This window comes from Hemiscyllium ocellatum, chromosome 45 (assembly GCF_020745735.1).
Source record: "Hemiscyllium ocellatum isolate sHemOce1 chromosome 45, sHemOce1.pat.X.cur, whole genome shotgun sequence".
NCBI classification, from domain to species: domain Eukaryota; kingdom Metazoa; phylum Chordata; class Chondrichthyes; order Orectolobiformes; family Hemiscylliidae; genus Hemiscyllium; species Hemiscyllium ocellatum.
In genome coordinates this window covers 25,823,921-25,835,955 of record NC_083445.1, presented here as the reverse complement: position 1 = coordinate 25,835,955, position 12,035 = coordinate 25,823,921, and the positions used below count along the sequence as shown (strand labels likewise).

The window sequence follows — 12,035 nt, the reverse complement described above, 5'->3', positions numbered from 1 at the left end:
GGTAATTTTAACTTCCCTAATATTGATTGGAATCTCCTTAGCTCAAATCGTTTAGATAGAGCAGTTTTTGTCAGGTGTGTCCCGACTCAACATGTAGATAAGCGGACTAGAGGGGAGGCCATATTGGATTTGGTGCTTGACAATGAACCAGGCCAGGTGTCAAATCTGTCGGTGGGACAACATTTTGGTGATAGCGATCACAACTCCCTGACCTTTTCTATAGCCATGGAGAGGGTTAGGAGCAGATGGTATGGGAAAGTATTTAATTGGGGGAGGGAGAATTACAATGACATTGGCAGGAACTGGGTGCCTTGCTGAGATATTAGTTTCATCGATAGTCACAAATGAGATGCTGGAAGTCTGGAGGTTGCTTAACAATGTGTCACTATTGAAGTAAGGTGGTAAGGAAAAGCCAGGGAACCATAGACCAGTGAGCCTGATGTTAATGGTGGGCAAATTGATGGAGGGAATCCAGAGGGTTGGGATTTACATGTATTTGGAAAGGCAAATGTATTTACATGTATTTGATTAGGGATAGTCAACATGGCTTTGTGTGTGAGAAGTCATATCTCACAAAATTGATTGAGTTTTTGAAGAAGTAACAAAGAAGATTGATGAGGGCAGAATGGTAGATGCGATCGGTATGGAGTTCAGTAAGGCATTCGACAAGGTTCCCCATGAGAGACTAGTTAGCAAGGTTAGATCTCATGGAATAATGAGAGAACTAGCCATTTGGATACAGAACTGGCTCAAAGGTAGAAGACAGAGGGTGGCGGTGGAAGATTGTTTTTCAGACTGGAGGCCTGTGATCAGTGGAATGCCACAAGGATTGGTGCTGAGTCCACTGCTTTTCATCATTTACAGAAATGATTTTGATGTGAGCATAAGAGGTATTGTTAAGAAGTTTGCAAATGACACCAAAATTGGTGTTGCAGTAGACCGCGATGAAGGTTACTTCAGAGTACAATGGGATCTTGATCTGATGGGTCAATGGGCTGAGGAGTGGCAGATGGAGTTTAATTTAGATAAATGTGAGGTGCTGCATTTTGGAAAAACAGATCAAAGCTGGACTTATACACTTAGTGGTAAGGTCCTGGGGAATGTTGTTGAACAAAGTGACCTTAGAGTGCAGGTTCATAGTTCCTTGAAAGTGGAGTCACAGATAGAAAGGATAGTGAAGGTGGTATTTGGTATACTTTGCTTTATTGGTCAGAGTATTGGGAGGTCATGTTGCAGCTGTACAGGACATTGGTTATGCCACTGTTGGAATATGGCGTGCAATTCTGGTCTTCTTCCTATTGGAAGGATGTTGTGAAATTTTAAAGGGTTCAGAAAAAATTTGCAAGGATATTATGTTGCAAGTGTTAAAGGATTTGAACTATAGGGAGAGGCTGAATACGCTGGGGTGATTATCCCTGGAGTGTCGGAGGCTGAGGGGTGATGTTATAGAGGTTTATAAAATCATGAGGGGCATGGATAGGATAAATAGACAAGGCTTTTCCTTGGTGTGGGGGAGTCCAGAACTAGAGGGCATAGGTTTAGGGTGAGAGGGGAAAGTTACTTTAGGGGCAACTTTTGCACGCAAAGAATGGAGCACATTTGGAATGAGCTGCCAGAGGAAGTGGTGGAGGTGGTACAGTTACAGCATTTAGATGGGTATATGAACAGAAAGGGTTTAGAGGGATATGGGCCACATTCTGGCAAATGGAACTAGATTAATTTAGGGTATCTGGTCAGCATGGACAAGTTGGACCAAAGGGTGTGTTACCATGCTGTACATCTCTGACTCTATAGCATCTTCCCAGAACTTCAATGCACTGGCTTTAAATAACCTCTTTATGGTTTTCATACAGTGTGGAAACAGGCCATTTGGCCCAACAGTCCACACCAACGCTTCAAAGAGTATCCCACCCAGACACGTCCCCTTACCTTATTACTCTACATCTAGGTCAGGCAGCATCCAAGGAGCAGGAGAATCGCGTTTCGGGCATGAGCCCTTCTTCAGGAATGAGGAGAGTGTGCTTCCTGACTTCTCCACCCCCACCCCACTCCCACTCTGGCCTATCACCCTCACCTTGACCTCCTTCCACCTATCGCATTTCCAACGCCCCTCCCCCGAGTCCCTCCTCCCTACCTTTTATCTTAGCCTGCTTGGCACACTCTCCTCATTCCTGAAGAAGGGCTCATGCCCGAAACGTCGATTCTCCTGCTCCTTTGATGCTGCCTGACCTGCTGCGCTTTTCCAGCAACACATTTTCAGCTCTATTCTCTAGCATCTGCAGTCCTCACTTTCTACTCTACATCTACCCTTGATTAATGCACTAACCTACACATCCCTGAACACTATGGGCAATTTAGCATGGCCAATCAACCGAGCTTGCACATCCTTGGACTGTGAGAGAAAACCAGAACACCTGGAGGGAACCCACGCAGACATGGAGAGAATGTGCAAACTCCACACAGAGAGTCACCCGAGACTGAAATTGTACCTGGGACCCTGACGCTGTGAGGCAGCAGTGCTAACCACTGAGCCACCATGTTTTATTTCAACGCTTCTGGTGTGAACACAGACTAACTCTTCACTCAAAGGTAACCTAGTTCAGTCCATATTTTTCCTTTCTCCTATTCCAAGAAGTTCACAGGACTACCCCACTCAAAATAACAAACTGAACAGTAACAGTCTCCTACCCAAAGCTACCCACCGTGGGTGGCACAGTGGCACAGTGGTTAGCACTGTTGCCTCACAGCGCCAGAGACCTAGGTTCAATTCCCGCCTCAGGCCACTGACTGTGTGGAGTTTGCACGTTCTCCCCGTGGCTGCGTGGGTTTCCTCTGGGTGCTCCGGTTTCCTCCCACAGTCCAAAGATGTGCGGGTCAGGGGAATTGGCCATGCTAAATTGCCTGTAGTGTTAAGTAAAGGGGGGAATGGGTGGTTTGTGGGTCGGTGTGGACTTGTTGGGCCGAAGGGCCTGTTTCCACACTGTGAGTAATCTAATCTATGAGTATTTTGCTTAAGCTGAAGAAACACAAGCCCATTATTTCTTTTGCTTGTCACAGAACAACCTAAAATAAATAAAATTCATTAATGCTGCACAAAAAAATAATTTCTCTACAGCCAGTCTTCAAAAATGGATTTGAAAGAAATCATTGTGGCTCCGGAAGGAGTTACAAGTTAATTATCAACTTCTGACATACAAAAACCCACTGGTTTTACTCATTTGAAAACTACATTGCAAACTGAAAACATCAATGATGCTTGTTTGAGGAACCCGTGCACACCATGAGCTGAATGAACTCCTTCTGTGCTTCTGTGATATACTGTATGTAAATCACATAGATTACATCACTCAACACATAACAGACCATGAGACTGAGCCATGCAATCCATAAGAAATAAGATTACCAGACAACGGTTTAAGACAACAAGAGATTTATGACATGAAAGTACTGGAAGATCTTACATTTATAGACACATCTAATTGGTTGCCCAGCAGCAAGTGGTCTCATGAATGGCTGAGGATCCTGGGTTTGTATTAATTGGAGTTTAGAAGATTAAGGGGAGATTTAATAGAAATTTACAAGATAATACATGGCTTGGAAAGGGTGGACGCTAGGAAATTGTTTCCATTAGGCGAGGAGACTAGGACCCGTGGACACAGCCCGAAAATTAGAGGGGGTCAATTCAGAACAGAAATACGGAGACATTTCTTCAGTCAGAGAGTGGTGGGCCTGTGGAATTCATTGCCACAGAGTGCAGTGGAGGCCGGGACGCTAAATGTCTTCAAGGCAGAAATTGATAAATTCTTGATGTCACAAGGAATTAAGGGCTACGGGGAGAATACGGGTAAGTGGACTTGAAATGCCCATCAGCCATGATTGAATGGCTGAGTGGACTCGATGGGCCGAATGGCCTTACTTCCACTCCTATGTCTTACGGTCTTATGGTCTTATGGAATACCATGAGAAGCTCACCCACTGAAGACACAGAATAACTGAGGATCTTGTTGTAGGATAATGCAGAGACAGCTGCAAATTCCACAAACAGAGAAAGGTGGGGAATAAGGTGGAAGGGAAAGTTGGAGATTAAAGAGGAAAGTGAGGAATAAATGGCAGTTGGGAGTCAAGGGAAAGGTGGGGATAAAAAAAGGATGGGATCAAAAAAGGAGTTCAGTGTCAAGGGGAAGTCGGTAATTAAAGGTGACTTTGGATGTCAAGGGGAAGTTCGAGATGAAAGGGGAACTGGAGTAGAGGAACATCCAGGGAAGTGGAATGAAGTTGAGTGCGATGGGGGGGAAGGGGGGGGCAAGTGGTTACATTTGCAGGGGGTGGTGAAATAGAGATAGCGATAAAGGTGAAGGAGAATGTGGAAGGGAACAGAGAGATGCAGTGACAGTGGAGATTGGGGAGGTGGGAGATGGAGAGATGTGGGGTAGACTAATTGATGAATTGACTTGGGTGAATCCAGGACCAAGGAAGCAGAACATCACACTGATTTTTCACAGATCGAGCGATGCATAGAATTGCATGGCCAATCGTCCCATTTCCCTTCAGAAGACATTGTGGCACAATTTTCTTTTCTGTTACCATTGGGCTGGCCACTCCTCCAAAACCTGAATGTGGAAAGAGAATAGGGCAGAATGAATGGACTGTTGCATGTTAGATGAAGTGCAAGGACCTTCTCTATTGTACCCACTGCCACAAGAGTTTGTACTATCAACTGATTGTTACATATTTAACACAGTCACAAAATCTTTGAAACTGGACAGTAATGAACCAGTACATATGGAAAATGATCTGTGTGACCAGCTCATATAAACATTAATTAATAAATTGCTGCCATTTTATGCACTAAGATCTCTGAGAAATAAGATATGCATGCATTTGGAAAGATAATGTTTGATTTGAAGGAGTCAGCATGACTTTGTGAGGGAGACCATTCCTTACAAAGTTATTAGAGTTCTTTGATGAAGTGACCAGGAAGGTTGACGAGGCTAGAGCCGGAAACACAGTCTATGTGGATTTCAGTAAGGGCTTTGATAAGGTTCCACATGGTAGGCTGTTCTGGAAGGTTGGATCACATGGAATCGGGGGAGAGCTGGCAAATTGGATACAGATTGGCTTAATGGTAGAAAGCAGGGGGTTATAGTGGAAGGTTGCTTGTTGGACTGGAGACCTGTTACCAGTGATGTGCCTCAGGGTTGGTGCTGGGCCCATTACTGTTTGTTATCTATATCAATGATTTGGATGAGAATGTACAAGGCAGGATTAGTAAGTTTGCGGATGACACTAAAATAGACGGTATCGTGGACAGTGTGGAAGGTTATCAGAAATTAGATCAGAACCTTGATCAGCTGGGGAAGTGGGCTGAGGAATGGCAAATGGAGTTTAATAAAGATAATTGTGAAGTCTTTCATTTTGTAAAGTCAAATCAAGGTAGGGGTTTCATGGTAAATGCTAAGTCCTTAAAGAGTGCAGTGGAACAGAGGGATAGAGTTCAGGAGCACAGTTCTCTGAAAGTGGAGTCACAGGTAGACAGGGCAGGGAAGAAGGCCTTCATCAGTCAGGGCATTGAGTATAGAAATTGAGAAATTATGTTGCAGTTATACAGAACTTTGGTGAGGCTGCACTTGGAGTATTGTGTTTAGTTTTGATCACCTTGCTATGGGAAGGATTGTATTAAACTGGCTGGATAGTATTTGGTACCGGACAAAGCTTCAGACTCCTTGGACCAGCCTCTTGCTTCAGCTAGCGATTAATTTCTACTCTTTTCATTTCCTCCAGGGTTCCCTTGAAGACATCTTTGTACCTGCAAAAAATCTCTTGCAAACCTGTTTATGAGTCCACCAGCCTGTTAACCTGTCCCTGATTTTACTTTAACATTTGTAATCCAAAATGTCTACATAATGCCGGGTCGCCACGTTTCACTCCGTACAGAGGCAGTCCAGCACACTGGGCCCTTAGTTGTACTTTTACTGCCTTACTCTGTATTTTGGGAAGAACCCAGAAACACCCAGCCTCACTCTGTACCATCAGGATGTCGAACCAAAGCTCTGCTGACCCTGGGCCTTCTGGTTCTCCCACACTCCCGGCCGATTCCTGATCAGAGTCAGCATGGATTTCCGAAGGGGAAATTATGCTTGAATAACCTTCTGGAATTTTTTGAGAATGTAACTATGAAGATGGACAAGAGAGAGCCAATGGATGTAGTGTATCTGGACTTTCAGAAAGCCTTCGATAAGGTCCCACCTAGGAGGTCTGTGAACAAAATTAGGGCACATGGTATTGGTGGCAAGGTACTGATTTGGATTGAAAATTAGCTGACTGACAGGAAACAAAGAGTAAGGTTAAACAGGTCCCTTTTGGAAGTGCAAACAGTGACCAGTGGGGTACCACAAGATTCGGTGCTAGGCCCACAGCTGTTTACAATATACATTAATGATGAAGGCATTAAAAGTAATATTAGCAAATTTGCTGATGACCCAAAGCTGGGTAGCAGGGTGAAATGTGAGAAGGATGTTATGAAAATACGGGGTGACTTGAACAGGCTAGGTGAGTGGACAGATGCATGGCAGATGCAGATTAATGTGGATAATGTGTGGTTATCCACTTTAGTGGCAAGAACAGGAAGGCAGATTTCTATCGAAATGGAGTCAAATTAGACTACGGGGAAGTACAATGAGATTGTACATCAGTCAATGAAAGCAAGCATGCAGGTACAGCAGGTAGTGAAGAAAGCTAATAGCATGCTGGCCTTCATAACAAGAGGAATTGAGTATAGAAGCAAAGAGGTCCTTCTGCAGCTGTACAGGGCCCCAGTGAGAGCGCACCTGGAGTATTGTGTGCAGGTTTGGTTTCCAAATTTGAGGAAGGACATTCTGGTTATTGAGGGAGTGTAGCATGGCTTCATGAGGTCAAATCCTGGAATGGTGGGACTATCACATATTGAAAGATTGGAGCGACTGGGCTTGTATGTGCTTGAGTTTAGAAGACTGAGATGGGATCTGATGGAGACATATAAAACTATTAATTGATTGGACACACTGGAGGCAGGAAGCATGTTTCTGCTGATGGGTGGGTCCAGAACCAGAGGCCGCAGTTTAAAAATAAGGGGTAGGCTACAGAGAATAGAGTTAAGGCCAGAGAGTAGTGGATATATGGAATGCTCTGCCCCAGAGGGCAAGGGTCCCTGGTTCAATTCCAGCCTCAGGTGACTGTCTGTGTGGGTTTCCTCCGGCTGCTCCGGTTTCCTCCCACAATGCAAAGATGTGCGGGTCGGGTCAATGGGCCATGTTAAATTGCCCATAGGGTTAGGTGCATCAGTCAGGGGGAAATGGGTCTGGGTGGATTACTCCTCAGAGTGTTGGTGTGGACTTGTTGGGCCGAAGGGCTTGTTTCCACACTGTAGGATATCTAATCTAATCTAAAACTCTAAAATAATATTCGCACTACACAAATGCCAGACAATGACCATTCCCACCTCTTCCCACCCTACCTCCTGCAAAAATGCCATCCCGTATTCCCAATTCCTCCGCCTCTGCCGTATCTGCTCCCGGGAGGACCAGTTCCACCACAGAACACACCAGATGTCCTCCTTCTTTAGAGACCGCAATTTCCCTTCCCATGTGGTTAAAGATGCCCTCCAACGCATCTCGTCCACATCCTGCACCTCCGCCCTCAGACCCCACCCCTCCAACCGTAACAAGGACAGAACCCCCTGGTGCTCACTTCCACCCTACCAACCTTCACATAAACCAAATCATCCGCCGACATTTCTGCCACCTCCAAATGGACCCCACCACCAGGGATATATTTCCCTCCCCACCCCTTTCCACCTTCTGCAAAGATTGTTCCCTCCGTGCCTACCTGGTCAGGTCCACGTCCCCCAACAACCCACCCTCCCATCCTGGCACCTTCCCCTGCCACCGCAGGAACTGTAAAACCTGCGCCCACACCTCCTTCCTCACCTCCATCCAAGGCCCTAAAGGAGCCTTCCACATCCATCAAAGTTTCACCTGCACATCCACCAATATCATTTATTGTATCTGCTGCTCCCGATGCAGTCTCCTCTACATTGGGGAGACTGGACACCTCCAAGCAGAGCTCTTTAGGGAACATCTCTGGGACACCAGCACCAATCAACCACACCACCCTGTGGCCCAACATTTCAACTCCCCCTCCCACTCTGCAAAGGACATGGAGGTGCTGGGCCTCCTTCACCGCCGCTCCGTCACCACCAGACACCTGGAGGAAGAACGCCTCATCTTCCGCCTCGGAACACTTCAACCCCAGGGCATCAATGTGCACTTCAACAGTTCCCTCATTTCCCCTTCCCCCACCTCACCCTAGTTCCAAACTTCCAGCTCAGCACTGTCCCCATGACTTGTCCTACCTGCCTATCTTCTTTTCGACTTGTCCATTCCACCCTCCTCTCTGACCTATCACCTTCATCTCACCCCCATCCACCCATTGTACTCTTTGCTACCTTCTCCCATCCTCCTCCCTGACCTATCACCTTGATCCCCACCCCCACTCACCTATTGTACTCCATGCTACTTTCTCCCCACCCCCACCCTCCTCTCATTTATCTGTCCACCCTTCAGGCACTCTGCCTGTATTCCTGATGAAGGGCTTTTGCCCAAAATGTCGATTTTACTGCTCCTCGGATGCTGCCTGGACTGCTATGCTTTTCCAGCACCACTAATCCAGGTTTTGAGGAGGTTCACCAGGGTGGAGAAACTGAGCTCTAATGAGACACCAGATAGACTTAGATTGTTTTCTTCCAGGAGAGCAGAGAAGACTGGGAGGTGACATGATTGAGGTGTATAAGATTGTGAGGGATATGGATATGTTGAATAGAGAGCAGCTATTCCCCTATGTTGAGGGGTCAATAAAGAGAGGGCATTGATTTAGAGTAATGAGCAGGAAATTCAGAGGGGATTTGAGAAAAAAATGTTTTCACTTAGCCGGAGGTGGGAATCTGGAATCCACTGCCTGGGAAGATCGTGAAGGCTGGAAATCTTATAATCTTTATAAGATATTTGGATGAACATTTCAAATGCCATAGCATTTGAGGATATGGGCCAAGTGCAGGAAGTGGGATTAGAGCACTTCTACTGGGAGTTGTGTTGGTGCAGAGTCAATACGGTGAAGGGCTTTCTCTGTGCTATTTGAATCTTTGACCTGATTACCAATCAATGACCTGGCGGAAAACCAGGGCAGAAATTCTGAAACCTCTATCAAGAATTCTTCAACATGCTGCAAACAAGAGAATTATGGGGAGAGACAGAAAATACAACTTCCTCTTCAAAATTATGTAAATAGGAACAAGCCAGGGAATTATACTCCTCAAAGTTTGTGAGAAGATTTGTAGCTCGGGTGCTCGTTGTTGTGGTTCTGTTCGCCGAGCTGGGAGTTTTTGTTGCAAACGTTTCGTCCCCTTTCTAGGTGACATTCTCAGTGCTTGGGAGTCTCCTGTGAAGTGCTTCTGTGCTGATTCCTCCGGCATTTATAGTGGTTTGTCTCTGTCGCTTCCGGTTGTCAGTTGCTGTCCGCTGCAGTGGCCGGTATATAGGGTCTAGGTCGATGTGTTTGTTGATAGAATTTGTGGATGAGTGCCATGCCTCTAGGAATTCGCTGGCTGTTCTCTGTTTGGCTTGTCCTATAATAGTGGTGTTGTCCCAATCGAATTCATGTTGTTTGTCATCTGAGTGTATGGCTACTAAGGATAGCTGGTCGTGTCGTTTCGTGGCTAGTTGGTGTTCATGGCCACATACACAGACCAAGTCCTGAACTATGAAAGCAACCACCCCAACGCACACAAACGAAGTTGCATCAGGACATTATTCAAAAGAGCTACAACACACTGCAGTACACCAGAACTGCAAAAAGAGGAAGAAGAACATCTATACAAGGTCTTCACCAAAAACGGATACCCACGCAATTTCATCAACAGATGCCTAAGGGAAAGACAACGAAATGAGGACATGCCACAACCCAAAGGACTGGCCACACTCCCATACATCAGGAGCGTTTCTGAACTGACAGCCAGACTGCTGCGACCACTCGGACTCATAACAGCACATAAACCAACAGCCACTCTCAGACAACAACTTACCAGGGCAAAGGACCCGATACCCAGCATGAGCCAAACCAACGTAGTGTACAAAAAATCCCATGCAAGGACTGCACAAAACACTACATAGGACAAACAGGAAGATAGCTAACAACCCGCATCCATGAACACCAACTAGCCACGAAACGACACGACCAGCTATTCTTAGTAGCCATATACTCAGATGACAAACAACATGAATTCGATTGGGACAACACCACTATTATAGGCAAACCAAACAGAGAACAGCCAGTGAATTCCTAGAGGCTTGGCACTCATCCACAAATTCTATCAACAAATACATCGACCTCGACCCTATACACCGGCCACTGCAGCGGACAGCAACTGACAACCGGAAGCGACAGAGACAAACCACTATAAATGCCGGAGGAATCAGCACAGAAGCACTTCACAGGAGACTCCCAAGCACTGAGGATGTCACCTAGAAAGGGGACGAAACGTTTGCAACAAAAACTCCCAGCTCGGCGAACAGATCCACAACAATTGTACTCCTGTTCATCTCGTTGGAATTAATATTGTGAAATAGTAACTCTTAGACTAAAGGTAAGTGAATCAAGGTAATGAACTCAAGAAGATTATGCCTGATCAACCCCCACAAATGTTTTAAACAATTATAAGAAGAAAAGGAAATGCTATGGATTGTGTTTTATATATTTTTAAATGCATTTGATAGCATATCAGAGAAGAGTGTTAATGAGAGGGGATGAATGCTGACGGCGAAGCCATGTGGTATGTAAAAGATAGAAAGTAAGCTGGAGGGCAGAAAGCAATAAGATAGAATTTGGGTAGATTCAATGTGGTGGCTGATGCACTATGTTGCAAGTGAAAATTACCTCTATACGTTGGAACCATTACTCACTTCACATTTGAACCATAATCAGTTTCATCCACCCAGCGCCATTTCCCTTCTTCAACGGTGTCATGGAGTCCAATCCAATGCGTGTGTTTCATTTTCATTTGTAAATATTCCTTATAGATAAATAACAATGAACATGTGTTAGTCCATTTCTCAGGGGTCACCTTGTAATGAAACGTTATCAGACTTGCTTCCAGTGAACTGTAATGTCACTGTATTCCCACAGAATTGCTTTTTGATGAGTGAGTGAATGAGTGAGAGAGTGAAAGAGTGAGAGAGTGAAAGAGTGAGAGAGTGAGAGAGTGAGTGAGAGAGTGAGAGAGTGAGTGAGTGAGTGTGAGCAAGAGGGAGGCAACTGAGACAACATTATCCTGAGCATCACCACAACCCAAAGATGTGCGGGTCAGGTGAATTGGCCATGCTAAATTGCCCGTAGTGTTAGGTAAGGGGTAAATGTAGGGGTATGGGTGGGTTGCGCTTCGGCGGGTCGGTGTGGACTTGTTGGGCCGAAGGGCCTGTTTCCACACTGTAAGTAATCTAAAAAAAAATTTCAGTCAAGGGGCAGGGTTGAGAAAGCAAGACATGCTTGTGAATCTGATGTGAGTTTCCCTCATGAATATTGGTTTCTGCCTCATTTAACACTGTAGTGACTCGAATGTGTTGTACATAGGTCTAGAAATATCTGAAAGGATTAATACTCGATTGACAAGCCCCATCCACTTGGTGACAGTGTCAAATGGAATCTTGTGGGAAACAGACATTAGACCAGGTCCTCCCAGCAGTCTTTGCAGCAATGTACAACCTTTTTATAAAACCTGAAAATCATTGAAGAGATGCATTAAACACACAATAAAGAGATGCAGCATGATGTTCAAATGGTCTAATTGTGCTCCTGCATCCAACAAACGATGACATATGTACTCTCTAACACCCTTCACATTAGAATTACTGGCTGCCCTTGCAAACAGTAAACCAAATAAACCCTGAATGAACACATACACTGGGGAGAGAAGAAGGCAACACACATAGCTTCCACTCATAATATCA

At 45.3% G+C, this 12,035-nt stretch overlaps 1 protein-coding gene across 1 annotated transcript in view; it reads right to left on the bottom strand.

Annotated features, from left to right (window-relative positions):
- Positions 1–3,413: 3,413 nt before the first annotated feature.
- Positions 3,414–12,035, bottom strand: part of LOC132835996 (CD209 antigen-like protein C) — a 33,476-nt gene continuing 24,854 nt past the window's right edge. The window contains exons 7-8 of the mRNA XM_060855175.1: positions 10,992–11,101; positions 3,414–4,610 (exon numbers count right to left, since the gene is read on the bottom strand). Coding sequence (XP_060711158.1) covers positions 4,484–4,610; positions 10,992–11,101 — 237 coding nt within the window. The 3' untranslated portion in view covers positions 3,414–4,483. The remainder of the gene's footprint in view (positions 4,611–10,991; positions 11,102–12,035) is intronic.